This window comes from Temnothorax nylanderi, unplaced genomic scaffold (assembly GCF_030848795.1).
Source record: "Temnothorax nylanderi isolate EJ_2023f unplaced genomic scaffold, tnyl_v1.0 TNYL_tig0111_pilon, whole genome shotgun sequence".
In the NCBI taxonomy this organism is placed as follows: Eukaryota; Metazoa; Arthropoda; class Insecta; order Hymenoptera; family Formicidae; genus Temnothorax; species Temnothorax nylanderi.
In genome coordinates, this window is record NW_027249173.1 from 189417 (window position 1) to 211908 (window position 22492).

Here is a 22492-nt window from a genome sequence, read left to right on the forward strand (position 1 = left end):
ACTTCCATTATTTCAACCGGTCCGGTCAATCTTTTTCTAATTGCACATGTGTGTAGAGAGCGTGTTTACATTAATATGCCGTCCAAATTTTACAAGATTCTTAAGAAAATAAGTTTACGGACGTACTACCTTTAAACAAATAAACGGCAGATCGCAAAAATGATTTTCCGCGCGCGCGCGCTGATCTTCGACGACGCTCGAGACGGGGCTCGGCCGCGCTCGGCCGCACTCGGATGCATTCGATCGCGCTCGGTTGCGCTCGGCGGCACTCGTGAGCGCGCGGAATGCTCGAGGCTCGCGAAACGGTTGCGGACGCGGGCCACCGGCCAGTCGAGGCAGTTCGCGAACGGCCGCGCGACGGTACGGTTGATTGGGAATGCGGTGATCAATGTGGTCAACCGAGAGTGATCGCTACTCCGAAACCCGCCATCACGCCGTCGTAGCATGTGCCCGCTAGTCCGCAGCCACGTATGCCGCTTACCGCATCGCGAGCCGCACAATAAACTCGTCTCCTACGGCTACCGTTAGGGCAGCCATATTCATCCGCGCGCGGGTTTTTTTTTCTCCGCGCTCGCGCGCATGTGACCCCCGGGGGGATAATCCGGAGAATCTAGCAACCCCCTTTTAAATCCGCGCTTGCCGCTTTGATCCACGCGCGCGTGGTCGCGAGAATATCGTATGTGTATAACGTCTGTGCCTGTGCGCGCGTGGTAGTATGATCTTCTCTTGGATATTCCAGTGAGTCCGTGTGGTGAGCGCCTTATACCGGGTGGCCGAGTCGAGCGCGCGCGAAGCGGCGCGGCTTATGGTCGTTTTTTTTTTGCTGTCGCTCTCGCTGCGGAGCACAGAGAAAGAGAGAAAGAGGGAGGGAGAGAGAGAGAGAGAGAGAGAAAGTCGAGAGCGGCAGTCGGTCTGCGACGAGAGTACATCGGCAGGGATTCGAGAGACAGATAGAGAAAGAGACTGACGGGGGACGGCGGGAAAGGAGGGAGCGAACCGGCGTGTAAAAGGAATCTCGACCGATTTCCAAGGAGACCCCGGCTTGTCAGGATGAGTTATTGCACCAGCGCGCCCATGGTCACGCACACTTGCGAGACTCTTCTCAGCAAGTGCGAAATCCCGATCATCGACCTCGCTCACATGGGTGAGTGGCTTCTCTCTCTTTTTTTTTTTCTTTTTTTGGAATCTATACACGTCTCGTCCGTCCGCGCTCGCTTCGCGGAAAGTGTGGAAACACCGCGGCGCGAGACACGGGCGTTGACGGCCGTGATTTTGCGGGAACGGGGCGATTTCGAAATTGTTTACGAATGCGCGGTGAGCGAGTCCGTCTCTTTCGCGATCCGATAAAACGCCGCGTCGCGCCGCGTCGGCGAGGAACGTCAAACGAACCGGCAAGTCTGGCCATCACCTCGGCGCGCGGCACGCCGAGAGATCTCGTTGCCGGTGTCGCAAGTCGGTCATAGGTCGGCGACGATGACGAAATTAACGGCGTGACCGAACTGGACTGACGCACCTAGGAATCACGCGCGAAATTTCAGCGCAGATAACGTCTCCGGTTCTCCGGAGGAGTAGTAATTCGAACGAAAGTCTGTCCGGGAATTGTGGCTCTCTGCGAGAAGTCACAGGAGCCTTCAGGAGACAGGAGTCTCGATTATTATATACAAATATAAGTTATAGTATTATTATTATATGTAGTATTATTATATACAATTTTATTATATACTGTTAAATATTAAAAGATGAAATTTAAACTAATATCTTGAGTTAAATAATATTCTGTTATTTTTAACTATCATATGTGTCGGAATTTATTATTTTAACACGAAACCGTGTTATTTTTTATTATTTTAACGCAAGACACGTTATTTTAACTCCATTTAGTTGAATTAACACTGTTTTAGTTAAATTAATGACATATTGAGTAGGAGCAGTGACGACCTATAAGAATGGTTAAAAATGACTTAAATTGATTATAATTTGATACTACGAATTTAACAGTACATGCAAATATATAAGCATAAATTTGACTAATAATTTATATAGCGCTGATTCTCATTAATGTTTCAGGGTAATGTTAAATTTTCGATTTAAGTCGTGACAAAACGTTGAGAGACTAACTAATTAAATTGAAATTAATCATGGCAATATCGATCAATATCTCTCTTGAGACTTTTTGAAACAACTTTGTTCTCTCCTTCCTCGCTAATAAGTTTTACAAACTGCGATCGCGAAAATACGGCACGTTTACGCACGTGCGCGAAAAAGTTGTTTTATCTTGCTATTGAGAAGACACGTATCTCCGTTATCGAACCTTGATTCGATTTGTCTTCGTTTATCACTGTTATTATCTGCCGAGAGACTTTAATAAGACATTCAATTGTCGGAATATCGCACATACATCGTGTAGCGTATTTATAGTATAATAATAAAATCTGAATCTCTTTCCTCTCTCGGAGCTTTGGACTTTCCAGTTTTAGTTATGCCCGCCTCCCATTTAGCGTAGTATAAAAGTCAGCTTTTCTTTTTTAGCAACAACATCAATAGCTGTCGTTGTATCAGAGTGTAGGCGACGCAAATTGCGAGTGCATAAAGCGTAGTAAAAATAAATGGCATTTATTTATTGTTGCGTCTAACAGAAGTTCTATTCAGCACGTTTTCTATAGCGCCTTCAAACACTTTATCCACTTCACTATCACTATATCACGTATATGATTTGCATGATCTTACAATTATTTCCCAACCGTTTTTTATCAAATCGGAATTCTATTATATTTTATGATTCTGTTTTAAAAAGAAAAAGACCGTAGAACAATATCGTTAGATATTTCTGGCTTAAATAAATTTTAACAAATAATAGTGTTTTGCTTTATCGGCTTTATCGACCCAGTGTTTTTACATTATCATGTACTAGACAGATAAAGCAAAACACCGTTTATTTGTCCGTTAAAATTTATTTACTCTGCGATCTCTTTGTTTGCGAAATTCGCGAGTCTGTCGAACGTTTCTAAGACTAAAAGAAAGACCGAAGAAAATCATTTGTGTTATTATTATATAAAATCCTGATTCATGCCTTTTCCTTTAACATATTTTTTATTTCTCTCTTGGGACAAGTGCTCAAGATAAATTTTAAATAATGTAATCAATAGCCGCGTTCTCTTGGGAAAATTACATGGCAATGCCAGATAGTAAGGTATCAGCAGGAGCAGGACACCCTATATAAACGTTCGAGGGCGCCAAGGGAGGGGCCCTTCTTTGTGAGAGGGGCTCTGACCTCAACGGATCGTCGGACCCGCGATAGGCGCCTCCGGTTGCCCGCTGGCTGGTTCGTCTGGCTAGGTGCCTGGCCTCGTTGCCAAGCAGCCGTAAAACCGTCGTCGTCTCTCACTCTCGAATCCTCGAAATTCCTCGCGAACCCGAACATCCGGTCCTAACTAAACGTGGATCATCGTCCTGCCGGAGTCAGGCAGACTCTCTCGCCTGCGATCCCTCCGCTTCCTCGGGTTTTGTCAACGGATTTCGCGAACGTTAAAATTATCCTGGTCCAACGAGTCGCGTATTTCCGTTGAATTTTACGAAGCAAGAGAGAAATACACTTTAGATATCTCTTTAATCAGTTTCTTCCTTCATTATTACTGTTGATTGCTATTCTCATTGACGATTCTCTTTTTTTATTTCATTTGTCACGGAAATTGATGATTGGAACAAACGTTACTGACGTAATAAGCACGTATCGTCTTATGGATTGACCTCAGAGATCCATTTATAATCTAGAAAAACAAGACTAATCGATTAATTTGCACAAATATTATGCCAAGCTGTTAAAATACCGACGCCGGTTATTTGTCCTGCCACATCTGCGTAGCTTGAATAATTACTTTTCACGGTGCGCTGAGAATTTAATGTAACGTAACGTTATTTCCCAGCGATCGCGCATTCGCCTGTCGTATCTGCATGCCACGTACTATAACGTACTTTTCGAGAGGCACCTGTAACATGAAAAATTCTCTATTAAGCGGCGTCAGAGTCTTTGAGCGCGAAAAATCGTTTCCTTTCTTTCCTTGTCGCGACTTGGCCGTTAATGGCCAGCGTGGTGAATATATACGTAAGTAGCGTGTAAAGTCGCGTCTACAGTTGAGCAAACACGTACGATGAGTCGACTTGGGCCCCCCCCCCCCCCATTCCACGAAGCGAGCTAGAACGTTAAACGGGAGAATAGAGCGATCCATTCAGAAATTTTTCCAACGCTTCGAAGATTTCCGATGATTATTATCAATCTTATCGGAGGTAAAACATTTATTTTTCCGCTTGTAATCTAGAAAATATCTTCCAAATAATATGGAAAGTCGATGACTAAGCAGATAAAACTTCTCTAAATGCCATAGTATGACATTAATCGGAGTTCTAAGTCGGCCACCGCGATAGAACTCTAAACGGATATTATCTGACCTGAAAAGTAACGACCTACTCTCTTTCGGTTAATATTGAGCCAAATTTCGTGACGTTGCGCGCTCGCGATTAGCCGTCTATACGGTTATTAAATTACATAAGGGTAAAGCTAACATCCACACATCTGTTGCAACGTCTGTTCGCCATTTAAAGATCGTGTGTGCTATCCAAGCAGCGCTCGCGTGCCATTGATCACCTATATTCTAACGGTTCTAAAGCCATAGATGTATCTAGGTAGATCAAGCCGGTTCCCCTCCCTCTGAAAGTATTTCTCTATACTTTATACATATTTCTACGCGGCTAAAAAAAAATATTTGCTCTTTTACTTCGATTTTTGGCTATCGAGCGAACACTTTCTTTGCTCTCGAATAATTTTAAACCGACTAGTATTTATTATCGTTGTCAAGACGAGAAATGCGTTTCTCTCTCTCTTTTTTTCCTTCAATTACATTTGTGAAGCCCGATTGACTCATCGTTGTGCGTGCTCTATCGCATTATTTGCAGCTTATTGGTAAAAGTCTGGCTGACGTTGTCGCGCGAAGTAGAACACGCGTGTGCACTCGTGAGCACTCGTGTCGGCTTTAAAACACGCTCGAATTTACATGCGGCTTAAATAGCATGTAACACGACGTTGTACTTCGTGGCCAGTGAAATATCTCGCGCGCCTTCACGTCTGGCGGGTCTGGATTATGACTTAAATATTTGTCGAACGTAGAAAATGATGGTCCACGAGAGAAAAGCATCGTAACGCGTCTCGGGGTTTGTCTTCGTATGTTTACCACATGGTCATGTTGTCTTTCAGGTATTATTCTGCGAGACATGCCACCGGGAAAGTCCTTTAATGGTTTCTTGAGAAATGGAAAGCCTTTACGCCCTTTCACGTGATATATGTTTTACTACATCAAAAGAAGCAACTCTCGTCAAAGCCTAGCGTCAAAAATTTCGACGAGGCTCGAATTCACATTGTTGATTTTTCTATTTACGTATAAGAATAGGAATTAAAAGTTTCTTTTCTTCTGTTTTATTTCGATCTTTGTACAATTTACTTTAATTTTACATAATTTGTCAATAATTTGTCAACAACATCTTGACATAACTTGATTAAATTTAGCTCACAATCTATTTTTATTTGCAATTGATTTCATTCAATCTTGCTTAATGCCTTTGATTTTTGTTTGATTTTTTTATCTGTCCGCACGCTGTCAGTTCACACGCATCACGTACATGCGTGCCATTGCGTGCGGAAGGCTAATGACCATATTGCGAAATTTTGATGCGACAGGCACTTAGGAACCTCCCAGCTTACGGAATTTGCGACGGCCGCGGCGGGGGGCAATGTTGTGGCAAGTAGAAACGTGAGACAACAGAGTGTATATGATGGAAGTTACGGGATTATAACTACAAACGATGATGTGTAAGATTGCGACGGTTTGTCGGTGTCTGGATGTCGTGCAAATGTGCATATGTGCACATTAAACGTGAGACAGACTCGAGATATCTGTGAGAACGCGAGTTTATTTTTACGACTCAGAATGTCAATGAAGCGAAATCAATCTATCCGTCGTCTTAAACGTAAGAATCTGTCCGTTCGCAGTCTATTTTGGTATTCGTATAATAAAAGAATAAAGGCAAATGTGTGTGTGACAGCTTGACGCTTCGCTATTTTAAAACTCTTTCTTTTGTATTAATTCCAAATTAGCGCGCTCTTACGATAAGTACTAATCTCGAAGTGAAATCAGTAAAAAGATATGCAAAAACTGCAAAACATCCTGATATGGGATGACGTAGCTGCAAGTTCGACGTTGATATCGTAGAATTGATAACAATACGTTGAGTTACAGTTGCGCCTTGTGTCGCAACTACAAAAGTATTTGGTATTTGCGACTATAATTGCATAGTAAAATAATCTTATATGTATAGATTTTTCGATCATGGTCACTTTCATCATATTTATAGTAGGTACGACTTACTATACATAAATCACAGGTTATAGTAGTAAACTATGTTATGGTTGAATAAATGCAAGTTAAACATAAAGCTATGACAACAATAATGATAGTATGGATCAGCTATAATTCGCATTGTTAAAATAACTACAAAAAGGTAATTGGAAATTACCGAAAATAACTTATACTGATGAAATTGTAGTAACTGTAACTATTTTATTCTCTCAGTGTAACTTTGTATACGTGCGGAGGATTGCAAATATATTAACAAAAACTCGCGGAAGTTTGTACCGTTGAGATACGTGTCGTGAATAAAAAGCGTCTCTTCCACTTGCTACGTTTCATTTAGATGAGTACAGATTTAAAAGCCGAAAAATTTATTCGCAAAATAAGAGCATTATCGGATCAAATCTCGTTTGCGTGTGTATAAATATATATGAAAATCAACGCGATACATTCACACGCGCACCAAATGCATCATAAATTGGACATTGTCGAATATCAAGATCTTTCCTTTTATCGTCTTCATATCGCTATATCGAAACTGTTTTTCCTCTTGTTTATGTAGATAAATCCAGCGATTTTATACGCAGAAATTATAAAATGCACATTTCCACGAAAGACTTGTATTTTTCTCAAAAATCACAGAACTCATAAAGCAAAAATAAAATGCATTTAAGCTTTATGTATCTTTTATGAATTTATTTATTCTCATAAACACAATCGTGAATTTACGCGACCAAGAAGACGTATATATAGCTATTAGATTAAAAACAAAATTATCCTACTAATTAATATTAATTTAACTATACCGATGTAAGAAAAGTGAGAAGAAAGAAAGTACAACAGGAAAAGAGAAGAGAAAGACAAATAAATTAATTTGGAGATCAAGAGTTGAATATTAACATTTTAACTTTTTATTTGTTTGTAAAAGATCGAACATGTCTTAAGTGGATTTTCTGTTTTAATGATAGAAAAAGATAAAAGAGGTTAAGGTTTATTTTAAAAATAAACCAATCTTTACATATACATCAATTATGTTCTCTCTAGAGCAAAGTACTATGAATTCGTATAATTAGTTGAACATGTGTGATAATAAATATAGCCTAGATAGTTCCTCTCGTTCCTCCTTTAATTGAATCTGGATGTAATTTTATCTAAACACATTAATATATTGTTAATTATTTTAAAAATTGTAAGAGTATATAATTGAGCTTTCGACCGTTAATTCGACGAATTTTCGGATAATAAACAAACATACATCATGTCGCAGTGTATCAATTAGATTATGAATCGAAATGTCGAAATAATGTTATCGATAATATCGGTAATAGATTATGAATCTACTGTGTAGATATCAAGATATCGAGGGAATAAATATTTTATGTTTGTGCCGAACGAGCCTATTTTTAGGATCGTGCATCGTCCAAAATTCAAGATATTAATTTCAAGATATTTTTAGTAAAATTCGAAAAACATGTTTATAATATTGTAGTTTCAAAACATGTGAAAAGAAAGAAATAAAGTTTTTGGACTAAAACTGAAAGCTCTTTTTAATAAAATTGTGGCAATTTATTTATTATTATAGTTAATATATTAAACACAAATTCGTAAATTTACGCAAAACTTGTGTGATATCGAATAAAAAATTCACAAATGCAAAATAGTAGCTATCAATATGGATTAAATACTCTTTGTATTATTTACTAATATCTGGAATATCCATGGATATTAAGTAATATCGATGGCAATGATATAAAATTTATAACATTTGCGAGTGTAATGTCGCACTTGCCAGTAAACTACATATATCGCGCACCTTCGGAGTCGATGTCCGGTAACGGTATACCCGATCGTTATACTCTAGGCGAAAGTATCGGGGAGTCTGTCGCTACCAGGAGAAACTCCGACGAATATTTTCTCTGCGATTATATGTACACCCTAGAAACTCGGCCCCCGTCTTTAGTTGCACCTGCCTGTATACCTTTTCTATATCTATTACGCAAAGGAATACGCGATTGCTGTGGGAGTTTCCGTTTGTATTCCGTGAAATTTGTCTCTAAGGTCATCTTATGTTAAACGTCGGCTTTGTTATCCCCCGTGTCATTAACCCTTAGTAGCCCATCCTCGATAAGACTTATACGTTTTTGAATATACTTTCAGTCATTTTTACGTGCCAATATGTACTTTAAAATTAAACAAAATTTCTTCAACAATTTTACTATATATAGCTACTGCAAAAAGTTAAATACTATAAACAATTAGCGTAATTATCGATATAACAATTGTGATTTTTGTTCTACTTTTTTCTCGTGGAATATCAAGTAACATTTTACTTTTGGAAATTATTAATAATATGTTCGCTGAAATAAAGAGAAAAACAAGTGATATTTAAAATTGGGATCGAAATTAAAATTATATCAAATTATTATTTATATTAAAGTAGGGAAACATTTTTAAATAAAGTAGTATTGTAATTTATCGAACTTTTTCTCGTCCGACAGATCAGAACAGATTCGATAAACTCTTCTTGTCGCTGCGATATGATTGTATACATTTCCGCCACATGGCGAGATGGATTCCATCGCGTTAGATGTTTCGAAACATTTCTTTCTGAGCGCGACAGAAAGAAACGTATAGACGTTATAGATCGGTCGAGATTAAACATCACCAGCTGGCCGTTGCAGCAGTTCGATCGGGATTAGACATCAGTGATCTATTATTAAAGGCCGACGTTTCTCTTATAGTTTCGCGGTATTAATACGGCTTTGTCGCCGATGACTCTTTCGTCTTTTGCACGATACGAATTTGGCGTCTTGCCCGTGGCCGATGTATGCCTCGAGCCTCGAGGACGGTGAAACGAAAGCAGTCCTTCTGCCGACTTTGTCGTCATCGTTGCGTCGCGATGCTGCCAAAATAGCAAACAAAGTAGGAAGAACTCTACGTCCGGCTGTGACGTCAACTGCACGGAATACGCACGCCGCCGGGGAATTTATTAAAGTACACAATCGTATATATATCGTGTTCATATATATTTTCCTTAACGACGATTGTGTCGATCTTAGTACATACGGCACATGCTATAAGTAATAATGTTTCTTTCGTTGATATCGCATGTTTCTTATACTCGTGTATAAGAAAATTAAGTATATTATTGTATATTCACGTAAAAGAAAATTACATAAAATGCCATACGTCTTTTTATTCTATCGATATTAATTTTCATATAAACAATAAAAAAAATCTAAATTTTCCAAGTTAATCGATAGCGATCGATTAAAAAAGATACGTTTGTCGCAGATTGTCGTGAACCGCTGTGCCGAGACTGCCGAGGTCATCCTCTTTGAAAGACCGTGAGAGTTCGAGGATAATTTTTATAGTGTCAAACGCATAACCGAGAATAAAACTTAATCGCCAAATACATAACCGAGAACAGGAGTTTAATCGAGTGAACGCTGGCCGGGCAAATGTAATAATCGCGCGATACGCATGCGGAGCATATATATCTCTGCGGTTTGTTTCTCCTCTCTCATCGCTCATGGACGGATCTCGTTACGACATGAGGCGGACTCGGGGACGATGGCTTTCTCGAGAATCATGACCTCGCGTCGGCTTCCAAGGCTTGCTGCTAACAGTTTTTGACGCGAAATCACGACACAATGAATGCCATTACTTAACGTCACCGTTTGCAATGTCTATACGCTGATGCATAAGTAAATCGAAATTAACTTGTGACTAAACGTGAGATTATATTCATACGTTATAATTTCAATATGCATATAATTTTATAATTGTTTCGTTAACATTTCACTTCAGTTGTTCTATTCTGCTTTGTGATCATACAGAATGGGAGAACCGATATTTTTTAGCGCATCTTTATATGCGCTAAATGTGGGTATTACTGCGGCTTTTCATTTTAGTTGAACTTTGACGAATAAAATAAGACGTGCGACTGAAAAAAGTGACATTATTTTTTTTTTAAATGAAAGTTTGATAATTTTTCTGCAAGATAAAAAAAATTGAGCGTTGTAATGTAAAGAATTAATTAAAAAACGGAGTTTAAAAAAAACATCTCGATACATGATTACTGTGGGCATGTATGAATTACTGCGTGCCAGATACGGTGGAAATTTCAATTACTGCGCGTTTCATCAAGCGATTCAAGGGCAAGAATTGACATTTTTCTTATGAAATCCTATATAAGTAAATATAATATTTCAAATTGATAGTTAATTTTAAGCAATAAAATATAGTTGCAATATGAAAATGAAAAAACACAACGTGTAATAAATAATTATTTTAACGAAACCACTGCCTGTAAAAATGATTGTGCCATTTTGGTTTTCCTTACACTTTACTATCACAATATCTGTTTCAATGTCAATGAACGTTTATTAAACGAAAGACTTAATCGATCATCAGTGCGCAGCCAGCATCGGTATCACGTATCGTTTAGAGCCTAGACTCGAGAAACTTAATACTGAATAACCCAACGCTTCCTTAATCTGCACTCAGCGTTCGGCGAAATCTTCGCGAAATCTGAGCCTTTTCAACATTTACAAACAAACTGTATATATTTGTATATATATTCTTAATATATATATTATGCAATATATATATACACATATAATCTATATATATATATATATAATATAACGTATATTTTAAGTTGATAATATTGTGTAATTGTGCATAATATACAATATACAATAGTTGACATTATTTTGGATCTTTTGATATATCAGTTGCACTAAAAATTCGCGCTCAACACAATAATTGGAATCGCTCAATTAGAATTTCCAAAAAATAAATAAGGATAATCGTTTTAGCAAATGCGATGAATATACATAAGCGCAGTAGATTTTCTTTCCGCGCAATCTTATTATTTCTCGTCTCTGTACTCAAATGTTCTCTTATTTCAGGCATTTTGCTTATTTCAGGCACGGAGAGATGTCCTCAGAAGGGAGTCGTGAAGCAGGTGGCCTCGAAACTGCTAAGGGCGCTGTCCGAGAAAGGATTGGCCTTGCTCGTCAACCACGGCATTCCAGAGTGCAAGGTATAACGAGAGAAAAAAAGGGGGAGAGAAACGCGCGTTTGCGAAACGATTAGCGATTGCTTCCTTTTGATTGATCAGGCGAGGCTTCCTTTGATTGATCAGGCGCCGGTCTTGCCGATTTCCGTCGCTCGCAAATGTGTCGTCGATATCACGCGCTGTCGCAACTTACCGTCGTGACCGAATAATTTCAAGCGCCAATTGTAACGAGTCGAGTAATTCACGGCGCCTTTACAATATTGAAATATCAATACAAAAATTTATATGTAAAAAAAATGATTATGTTATTTCTGGCCAATGATTTTGTACAAATATTTGAGAAAGAGTATCGAGGAATCTTTTTAGAGCCGGAAACTGCTGAAAATTACAGAAATGCATTCTACTTTCAATATTAATTCACAAGAACAAGTGATTAGCAGTAATTAGTCACCTAAACCTAAAGTATAATTGTAAGTAAAATATTACCTATATATACACCATATATTAATTCGTAGTACACTGTTCTGGCGTTTATAATTAGTTGACAGTAACGCTCGATAAGCGGGAGCTTTTACAGAGGAATTCGAGTTTCATAATTCACATTTACATAAATCAAATATTGTTTTCCCTTTCGTTATCGTACGCTTATCTCGGAATTCGATATCTAGAGCCGCGACCAAGGAGCGGTTGCGTTTTCAAGGGCCTACGATAAACACAATACTTGTTGCACGTATTGGCCTTGCCGGCATTCATAGTATTCATACCCGCTATCGGAAACATAACTGCGGGTGATACCGCGGCCGGCAGTGGTATCACCCGCAGTTATATTGCAGTTTCGCGCGATAATCCGCCCCACGACTTACGGACTTGGACAATCGCGAGTGTACGTCGATGAGTAACCGCGGCTGACAATGAGTTGATGCAGGAATATTATTCGCGTATATGCACGCGCGAGGAAACACATACCGCGCACCGCAAAAACGTGCATACGTGCCGCTAATACATCATCCTAGGAAGATAAGACAATTTCTCAAGGATACCTTTGTAAAATATCGCCCGAAGGAGGATCTTAATTCAGTCCTCGAACGCTAATGAGCAGTAGTCAGGAGATTCATTAAAACGCGAACAATCGCTTATCGCTTAATAAGCGATAGTAAGATAAATATAACCGGATGAGCGTGACGAGAGTTATTAAATTTCACAGGCGTGCTCTTTGTTCAATACGGACTCGATTTTTTCGTTTGTCCGTGTTATCAATCGGTAGATTATCAGAATTAACGTTGGAGTAGCTCAGGGATTGGCTCTTTCTCTTCCTTGATACTTTTTCTAGATATGCAGAAAGCCGATTTTTACAAGATTAACCGTTGGCTTCTATCTTGATTGAGCTGATTGTGTGATTTGCCCGGGCAAGCTTCCGCTTTAAGAAGAAAAAGATTATCGCTGTTGTTAACTAATTATAAACGTCAAAACAGAGTACCACGAATAATATAGTATTATGTCCAGATAATATTTTAATACACAGTTTATTGTTACTTCTGATTATACTTTAATTAACTAATTACTAATCATTTATTCTCTTGTGAATTGTAATTAATATTAAAGTAGAACGCATTTCTATCATTTTCAGCAAAGTTTCCGGCTCTGAGAAGGTTCCTTAATATTTTATCACATATTCCGACGATATCGATCACAATTTGCGAGAACAAAAATCGTCTTCGATCATTTTTGTCCGACTGCCACGGATCGGTCGAATCACAAACCGTGAAGCCGCTTGTGACGGACAGTAATAACGCGGACAGAATATAAGTATACTTACTGGAAAACAAAAGCCACGCTTGTCGCAATCGACGACGGTGCACTTTGTTCTGTGTATCGGTTTCCATTTCTAGTTATTAAAATAGCTCGCGGATAAGCGCGAGTCCGGACATGGACGCGATTATTTCGCGACGGAATTAGGAGCGATAATCCTCGGGGTTTTTTTCCTCCGCCACGATCTGTTCCGTCATTATGTAACGCCGCATGCGATATTACGCCATCGATAATACCAGAATACACATCATGCTCGATCGTCGTCCGCCCGCGGTACCGTGTGTACCGCCAGTGTGTGGCTAAGAAAACCACGTTGTGTGCCGCGTGACATATGACCCGCGCGTCAAACGCGCGTGAATCATTGTTCGGTACTCTCCGAGATCTCGTGATACCACCTTCTCGATATTACCTGACATTCGGGGAATCGGAGACCGCGCGGAGTGTCCGCGAGCGCGGCGTGTTATGAAACCTTATGCAATTATGCAGCATTTAACGTGCGGCGTGCCGCGTATTTCATACTGCGAGGAAAGAAAAAAAAACGTGCGCGACTGAGATCGAAAGAAGTTTCTGTCAAAACTCGACGCGAGATTACCCGAGCAATTTGAATTGTTAAGTTTGAAATGAGATCACTCGCGCGGAAAATTGAAGAAAACGTATGCGAGCGTACGCCCGCGAGCGTATCGTTTCCCGACGATTTATTTTTGAGTGCGGTTGTTTGTACAATTGCGATGACGTAGGAGCGATATCGCAAATTGTGGCTCTCTGACGTCTTTTCGCAAAAAATGTTAACTCCTCGGTGCGCTCTGTTCTCTTTTTTCTCTGTTTTTGTTGGAATATTCATCCCCAATTAGGCGAAAGTTATCAGTCAAAGTCAAAGATACACAGAATTTGAAAATATCTTTAATTTCAACGTGGAAATTTTGAAATGAGATTATATTGCATTAAACGAAGAAAACTTGCCTGAATAAGGTCATTTTATATAGTTCAACCAAGCAATAAAAGTTGACATTTTTAATTTGAGTATATAAGTTTTGATTTAACATTTCTTTTTTTCCATGTATCCAATTCGTCATTCGCGAAACTGCTTATTGCCGAACGTTACCGGAATGATCTAGATATCTTCGCGATGTATACCTCCGCGTTACGCACAATGTCCGTAGGAGCGTAACGCGAAATCTGAAAGACGCGATTATGGTTGTCGTGGGTTGTCGAGATACAGAAGATACGCGAATCTCCATTCTCGGGGACAATAATTTTCATCGAAAGCAAACCTTATCGTCGCGTAAATATCCGTTTTTTTTTGCCCGCGTTGCGTCTCGTTCACACCTGGATAACGGCGTCGAGGCGAAAAGTCTCATCACGAATGTCCCGCCTCGCAAGCTTCGCTGTAAATCTATTTTCTGTGTTTGCAGATGAAGGCAGCTTACAGAGCTCTAGACGCATTTTGCGAGCTGCCGGAGGAAACGCGAGCAAAATACGAGCGCGTTTCGCCGGATAATCACGGTTACGTTAAGCCGGGCGCGGAGAAGTAAGTTGGAAAATTGCATTCTCAAATTGTTCGCGTAATTCACTTCGCCGCAATTCGATTTAATGAACGCGTTCTCTTCTATTAACCAACCGCGGTTTGTAGCTCCATAACAGTACGAGAGGCAGCGTGTGTGTCGCTTGAATTCGGCCTTTATCCTAAAAACATTTCTAACAAAATTGATCATTATATAATTATATGCTGCTCATAAATGTAAAATTATTGTAAATTATTTACTTACTGTAAATTATTTAATATGCATATTTTAAATAGTTTAAATAATAATTTTAACAGTTTAAATTTTTCAATGTACTTTTTAAAATTTATGGAATTTGCGGGTACTACTCATACAAGTATAAAGCTTTCGTCGGCATTTTATTTAAATTGAATTCATTTTCCTATGATTAGATTTTCGGACGAGATGGAACTTCGCCATACTTTCAACGTGACCGGATGTGGACGAATCCTGCCGGAAGAAGAGGTTCATGGATTTAGATCGGCAGTGGACGAATTGACACGTGATTTTAAGCAACTGGCTACCATGCTTCTTAACGTAATAATCCTTGAATAATAATTACGTTTCGTTTATGGATTTAATTCCTGGATCTCTCTTTATTATTTTATCTCTGTTTGCGAGCATCTCTGCTCTATCGTTATCATTTTATCTTTTATCTATTCTTTTGCGGTTGGAGGTTTCCTGCGAAGAGCTTCGCCGTGTGTTTGATCTTTGAATTATAATTCTCAGTAATTTCATTAATCAACGAGAGAATAGTCTGATCTCTCCATATAGAATCTAATAAAACGTTGGAAAACCTGGTTCGCTGCAGGCTCTGTCCGTGGGTTTGGAACAGTCCCACGACTTCCTGCTGTCGAAGCACGCGCACATACTCGGCTCTGGCAACGCGTCCACCATGCGTCTCCTCAACTATCCGCCACTCGGTGCACCGGTACAAGGACTGACCCGATGCGGCGCTCATTGCGACTATGGCACTTTCACTTTGTTGGCGCAGGTATGCAGATTGCGGCATTACGGGCTTGAAACTTAACTTGCCTGTTGTAGTCTGTCCACCAGAAGGCTACAAGGTCGTAAATAATTTTCTAGAAAATCTGTTCCATGACGCTTTGCGCGTAACGCGTCGTAAATTCTACGTATCTTTATAATTTCGTCGGAGCTGACAGAGATAACTCGGCATATTCATTCGCACAAAACGGTGCGCAATCGTTTTACGATAAGCGGCTCTAACAACGCTATCAAATGAAACGTGAAGATATTTAGAAACGCAAAGAAGGTATTAGGCACGCATTAAAAGATAATGAATTATTAAATATTAAAACAGAAATGATTTAAACGCAGTTATAAGCTACGCATTGTAAGTTACGATTGAAGAATATCAAATCAATATAAAAGTAACGTTGTATTATATACAGTATACATATATATGTACAGATCGTTGCTAATTACAAATTATTATTAATTATATTCTATAATTTATGCAAGACAATGACATATTTTCAGGACTGCGAGGGTGGCCTTGAAATACAAACTGGGGAAAGATGGGCTAGAGTGGGTCATCTCCCAGGCGCCATATTGGTGAACACTGGCGAGTTACTAGGACACTGGACCAACGGGCAGCTTCCAGCACTCAGACATCGCGTTGTTGTGCCGGAACACTGTGGTCGCGGCCGTCATTCCATCGCCTTCTTTGTGCATCCAGACGACGATATTCCTATCGAGCCGTTAGACACAAAGATTACCATAGCCAATCAGGAAACAACCCCTTGCCGCCTCCAGAAAAAAAAGCGTAGCGTCCTCACGGCGTATCAGCATCTTCAACGTCGTTTTCGCGAGACTTATGCGTCCTAATGTGCTACATCCCGAATATTCTGTCAGGGTGATCTAATGGACCCAAAACCGGAAGCTTAGTCTTCTTCACACGTGGAGTAAGGATAAAATTTCGCGGAAATTCGGAAGAGATCGATTTTACGGGCAATGAAATTAAGATTACCGCAAGCTACGTTTTAAAGCGTGACCAACATATTTTGCTGTACATTGCTTAATATATTATAAAAGAAAAAAAATATGTTTAAAAAGTGCATAATATCCATTCCGTTTAATGTGGACATCCAAAGGACAGAATTGTCACCGATACTTTTAATTCTGACAAATCTTAACGGTATAGCTTGGCTGTCTTAATTTCATAAATTGCGTATTCAAGAATCAGATACCTTCACGAAGCGAAATTATTAAACTGAATGTCAAAGAAAAATGTAAAAAGAATGTAAAAGAAGATTGCGAGTCTCAGGCAATAATAAATAAATTTGTACTTAATTCGAAAATATTTCCGTTATTCCTGTACTAAATAACTAACTCGAATGAAGAGAATATACAATATCGTTTTGCTTGATTTAACCTTGCGATCTTTAAAATCCTTTAGAAGCCGGGATCCCAGTCAGTTTCTTGTGGTTTTTGGTATATTTTATAACAAATTAAAACGTCCCCGGTTTTGAAAGACAATGTGGAATCTTCGAATCTCAAGCCGCATTCCACGTCAGTCTTGATCGTTTCCGTTTCATTTTTCAAATGTCTCATTGACACCAATTTCCCTAAAAAGACAAGTAAATGTCACTTCGTGACATTTTTCTTTCATGATTTTCAATCAAGTATTTTACCAATATACAGGATTTCCTGTCCATGTATCAAACGGTACATCGCGTCCTTCTTGAGAACGCCTTTGACGCACCGGCAACCCGCAACCTTTACTTTCTTTTTCTTATCTGTGATCTCAAACTCTTGCAATACATTTGCTTCGCCTGTAAAAAAATGAAAAGTCAAGAAAATAAATTTATAATTACTCTACTCTATCATGACTTCTCTCATACCTAGCACTTCTTCAGCATCAACCGTTGGAAGTCTCTTATTTAGCTCCTTTTTAATATCGTCAATAAGCTTGTATATCACATTGTATGGACGGATCGATATCTTTTTTTTATTAGCTTCTTGTTGCAAGTCTTTCGTTACACCAACGTTAAAAGGATATATGATGGCTATAAACATTTCATGATGTTGACATTTATAGATAATACTAATTAATACACCATGACATATATTCCTACCGTTAAATGTGTCTGCCATTTGTAAATCCGTCTCCGCAACAGGTCCAACGCCATAATGGACGACACTTAATTGACACTTGTCGTCACTGCCATATGTATTAAAAACGTCTAATATAGCTTCTACAGAGCCAGCGACATCACCTTTTACAACAACGTTAAGTTTGGGTATTTCATCATCGGGATTTTCATTTTTAATAGGCGTTATCAGCTTCCTGTATCTGCCAAGTGCTCTTCTCTTTGCCAGATGTTCTTTATATTCCTACAATTATCGAATAATAATGTGACAGATAAACATATAAGATAAATAACGCCACATAATAATGTATCTCTAATGTTACATTATATTAATAGAAAACTTACTTTCAGATATTCTTCGTGCTTTTTATCCGCTGCAATTTTATGTTCTTGTGCCAGCTGTGTAGCTTTCTCCGCTTCCCTATATCGCATTACCATGCGTACCTTTCTCTCATTCTCAACTTCTAATATCTCATCTCCGGCAGTGGGTAAATTCTTCCATCCGATAATCTGCACCGCGTCAGACAATTTGGCCTCCATAACTGGATTTCCGGAATGGTCAAACATGGCTCTTACTTTGGCCCACGTTAACCCGCTCACTATTGTCAAACAAAAACTTTATTAGGTTAACATTCGAAACTACGAAAATATAAAATGCCTTAAAATGTATTCGAAATAAAGAAATAAAAGACATGAAAAAGCTCGTTTGGTATTTATTCATTATATGGGCGCAACTTCCAACTGGAATTAGCTCCAATGGCCTTGATCTTGACATATGTTGTTGAGGTCATGGTTTTAGTTTCATTTCGTTACACTTTATTGCATTAAAATAGTTTCAAACTTTCCATGTGAAGCGAGGTCCACCCTACACCGTCCGGTGTTTACAGTGCGAAACGAGGTCTATCATTGATGGGATCGCGTGGAAAGTTAGAAACCCATGTGGAACCGTACAATAATAGACTTCGTTTCACACCGAGCGGTGAACCTCGCTTCACATGGAAAGTTGGAAACTCATATGGAACCATTTTATGTTAAGAGTAATTGCTGCACTTTCAAGTAGAAGAAAATTGGAAGTACCGCTCGTTTTATGGAATTAAATTAGTTATTTTTAATAGAAACTCTTTTCTTCTCTATTTTTTCTTTGTGTTTCATGTTTAAAGAAAAATATCTTGCTCTTACCAAGAAAGGCACCTTTCCTTAAAGTGCCACGTTGAATTAAAGCTGTCGCTAATTTGCCACGTTGAAGATCGGTAGAACACTCGATTACGACAGCTTCGACTAACCCCGTCGGATCACCTTTTAATCCCACGAGTTCGGCTTGCAGTGCTATAGCCTCTGTCAAGATATCTAGGTTGGTTCCGTGCAAAGCTGATATGTTAATGCTTTGAACGTCTCCGCCCATTGCCTCCACTTGAATCCCCTGTTGCGCAAGCATTTTTTGCGTTCTTGTCTGAAATACATGTTTATAAACTATGTTATTCTACTTTTTACGATTCTATTATTCATTAAAATGAATATCGAGATCACGTACAATGTCGGCTTCCGGTTTATCAATTTTGTTGATAGCTACAATAATCGGGACATTCGCAGCTTTTGCCATATGTATACTTTCTATGGTTTGCTCCATTACGCCGTCATCCGCTGCCACCACTAATACTACAATGTCAGTCACCTGCGCGCCTCTCATTCGCATAATGTTAAAGGCGGCGTGTCCAGGAGTATCCAAAAATGTAACTGTTTCCCCCGTTTTCAACGTTACTGTCAATCAGAATATTAGAGAACATTTCCAAGAGAACTAATCCAACTGTACGACGAATATTTGAATAAGATAGTACTATTTACCATTGAAAGCTCCAATATGTTGAGTGATACCACCAAACTCCGTTTTTACAACCGATGTGTTACGTAATGTATCCAACAACGTAGTTTTGCCATGATCAACATGGCCCATAATCGTTACCACTGGACGACGTTTTATCAGTACAGATTCATCCGGTGGAGGCCTGAAGAATAAAATACATGCAAAATATAAAAATATAAACAATATAAACATGTTATTATATTATCCTATATTTGACTAAGACGGTTAGTTCTATCAATACCGCTTAACAACATTGTAGTCCTTTGTACTCTTCTCCACTTTGCTATCGGGACTAGGAATCACTTTAAACTTTAAACCAAGTTTCCGCACAGCTTTGTATAATACATTCGGATCCTCTACGACAGTATTCTTATTGTAATGTCCAACTGAATCAGTCAGAGAAATTGCTTCCATGACATCATCTATATTCCTTTCTGTGGACGTTGCCAGCTCTGACACCGTCATTCTGTTCCATATATCCACAACTGGCAGTTTTGCCTTCGGTTTGATTTGGGTGAAAGGAATTATCTGTTAGACAAATTTCGATATAACAATATTCGAGAGTTAAATGGTCTTGTATAGATAAGAAACCAAAGTTTTACCTTCCTCTTTGGCTTGCCCTTGAAATACTGTGGGGTTGTATGAAAACACTGGCATTGCGTGCACGTGAGAAACAAACTGTGTAACATGTATTTCCTCACGTTATCGCTTCTGACAACTTTGCAGAGTGGCTGCCTCAGTAAACTGCAAATTGTGATATAAAATTATTACAGAAAATTCACTGGCCACTAAACCAGATTATATAGATTATTATTGCAATAAAATATACATTTTTTTAAATATACCTAAATATATATTAATATATTTATTATATTCTACATTTTTAAAGAGTAAAACTGATAACTGATTGCAGGGCGAAAGGTTATGTTTCTCTTTTGCAAGAATCTTCTCAATTTCTCACAATGTTGTCATAACGAGATACACATACTGAGCAAATTTTGAAGATGTGACTTTGATCATCGTGACAATGTCGGCAGGAAAAGAAATAATCACCTAAACGTCGTACACGTTCTGATCAAGGAAGCAGCCATGTTTGCGTCGATTACACAACCAGATTAGCCAACTTTGAATGATTGAAGGATTGTTCTAAATTTTCTGTTCATCTTGTCTCTTTTTCTTTCCTATCTAATTACAGTAATTATATATATCTATTTTATATGTTAAATGCAAAAAATATAATATGATGCAGCTGCAAACAACGAATTTTGAGTAACTTCAACCAAACTCCATCAGTTAGATTAATCGGCGATTAACTTTCAGATAGAAATCATTGACATGTGTCATTATAAGTTTTATGTTTTACGTCGGTAATTTAACTTATCAAACAATTATTTTAACATAAATATAATTAATTTTTTGTCGTTTAACATATAGAAAAAAATTGGATTAGAGATAACGAATTGTATAATTAAAATTTTTGCTTTACGCAAATTCTGCCGGTTATATAATTGCCGATTTTAAGTGAAGTCGTTCGTATAATAGATCGTCTACGTTTAAAAACATGTTGTGAAGAATGCGTCAAATTAGACATGTTTTTTTACACTAGAAATATTTTTGCAAGTCGAGAACAGCATGCACACTGTTTTAGATATCTATTAGAAATTTGGTTAGTCTCTATATTTAAATTTATCGTTCTAAAAATCATCACGTAAATAATTGATTCGAAAATTCGCATTATCCGCGGCTTGGAGGGACAGAAAATTAAAATCATAACTGTTAGGAAACATACGTATATTTATTTATTTATTTATTACTACAAACTTCCATTTCTCTCAAAAATCAATATTTTTCAAATTTATAAGGATATATGCTTATTATAGCATCAAAAATTAAATCACTTGTCTATTTAAGTATGTGGATTTATTGTTTCAACCAGCTATACTTTAAAAACTGACAAAAAATCGGCACGCTGTTTACTGATAATGAGTTCGAAAAAAGTATAAGCCAATTAAGCCTGGAAATAACTGTAAATGGCATTTCCTCTCTAATTGATTTTGTCAATTTTTTCTTCTTTTTCAAATTTGACTTCTATATGTTTGAATGTGGCGATTAGTCTCTCATCGTATTTTTGCTTTACGCGAAATTGATCGATAAAAGAAAGTCGAGGGTGTCTAGGTCCAGACTCTTAGGATGCCGTCCCATGCAGGACGGCACCCTTATTTGAATCAAATTGAATAGAATTAAATATAGTTCTTTGTAGCAGAACTTTCTGCACTTTCCGTCTCTCTTCTTCCTCTAATAACCGATATGTCTATCTCATTTCAAGTGTAAAAAGTGCAAGGTACAAAAAAACAAACTCTACTACCGATCCTCTCCGAATAGTCCCGAGACTGCCCGAGACTCCCGAGCAGCGCAACAACGTTCGCCTCATCGTCGACAGATGCCGCGGGCGGTCAAAATTAGATTGTCATCGTCGTCGACGCGGTACTCACGGCGTATGCACGACAGCACGACCGATATTATATCGCTAAAAACTCTGTCGTCGCCAACGTCACGTGCCCGCGCGCGATCCGTGTCACGGTCTCACAGTGCGACGTTGACTTTCCTCAAGCGGCGCGTACTTCAGCTCGTCGCGTCCGAATTCGCGGCTGTTCGCGGCCGAGTTGCGGCACTTGCGGCAACGTTCGCGCCGTGCGAGTGTGCGACCGAGAAGGCAACCGAATCTCGATTCTCGCCCGGTGGTG

The 22492-nt window shown here is 38.7% G+C and overlaps 2 protein-coding genes across 7 annotated transcripts; one reads left to right on the plus strand and one right to left on the minus strand.

Annotated features, from left to right (window-relative positions):
* Positions 1-324: 324 nt before the first annotated feature.
* Positions 325-17087, plus strand: LOC139776078 (uncharacterized). Of its 2 annotated transcripts, none has more exons than XM_071712544.1 (6): positions 325-1144; positions 11315-11448; positions 14646-14761; positions 15167-15311; positions 15586-15768; positions 16275-17087. In XM_071712544.1, the coding sequence occupies exons 1-6, from the start codon at positions 1051-1053 to the stop codon at positions 16620-16622; spliced, it is 1020 nt and encodes a 339-aa protein (XP_071568645.1). In that variant the 5' UTR covers positions 325-1050; the 3' UTR covers positions 16623-17087. The 2 variants fall into 2 exon arrangements, with proteins under 2 accessions (XP_071568645.1, XP_071568646.1); XM_071712545.1 differs by having other exon boundaries at positions 11333-11448.
* Mif2 (mitochondrial translation initiation factor 2) lies at positions 16155-22248 on the minus strand. 5 transcript variants are annotated; one of them, XM_071712535.1, is made up of 13 exons: positions 22114-22248; positions 20802-20933; positions 20351-20492; positions 19990-20276; positions 19730-19890; positions 19419-19645; positions 19067-19337; positions 18233-18486; positions 17873-18131; positions 17639-17803; positions 17429-17569; positions 17170-17362; positions 16155-16655 (listed from the first exon to the last, which is right to left on the minus strand). In XM_071712535.1, the coding sequence occupies exons 2-12, from the start codon at positions 20837-20839 to the stop codon at positions 17190-17192; spliced, it is 2118 nt and encodes a 705-aa protein (XP_071568636.1). In that variant the 5' UTR covers positions 20840-20933; positions 22114-22248; the 3' UTR covers positions 16155-16655; positions 17170-17189. The 5 variants fall into 5 exon arrangements, with proteins under 5 accessions (XP_071568636.1, XP_071568635.1, XP_071568639.1 ...); XM_071712534.1 differs by having other exon boundaries at positions 16155-17362; XM_071712538.1 differs by lacking the exon at positions 20802-20933 and having other exon boundaries at positions 16155-17362; positions 22114-22206.
* Positions 22249-22492: the final 244 nt, after the last annotated feature.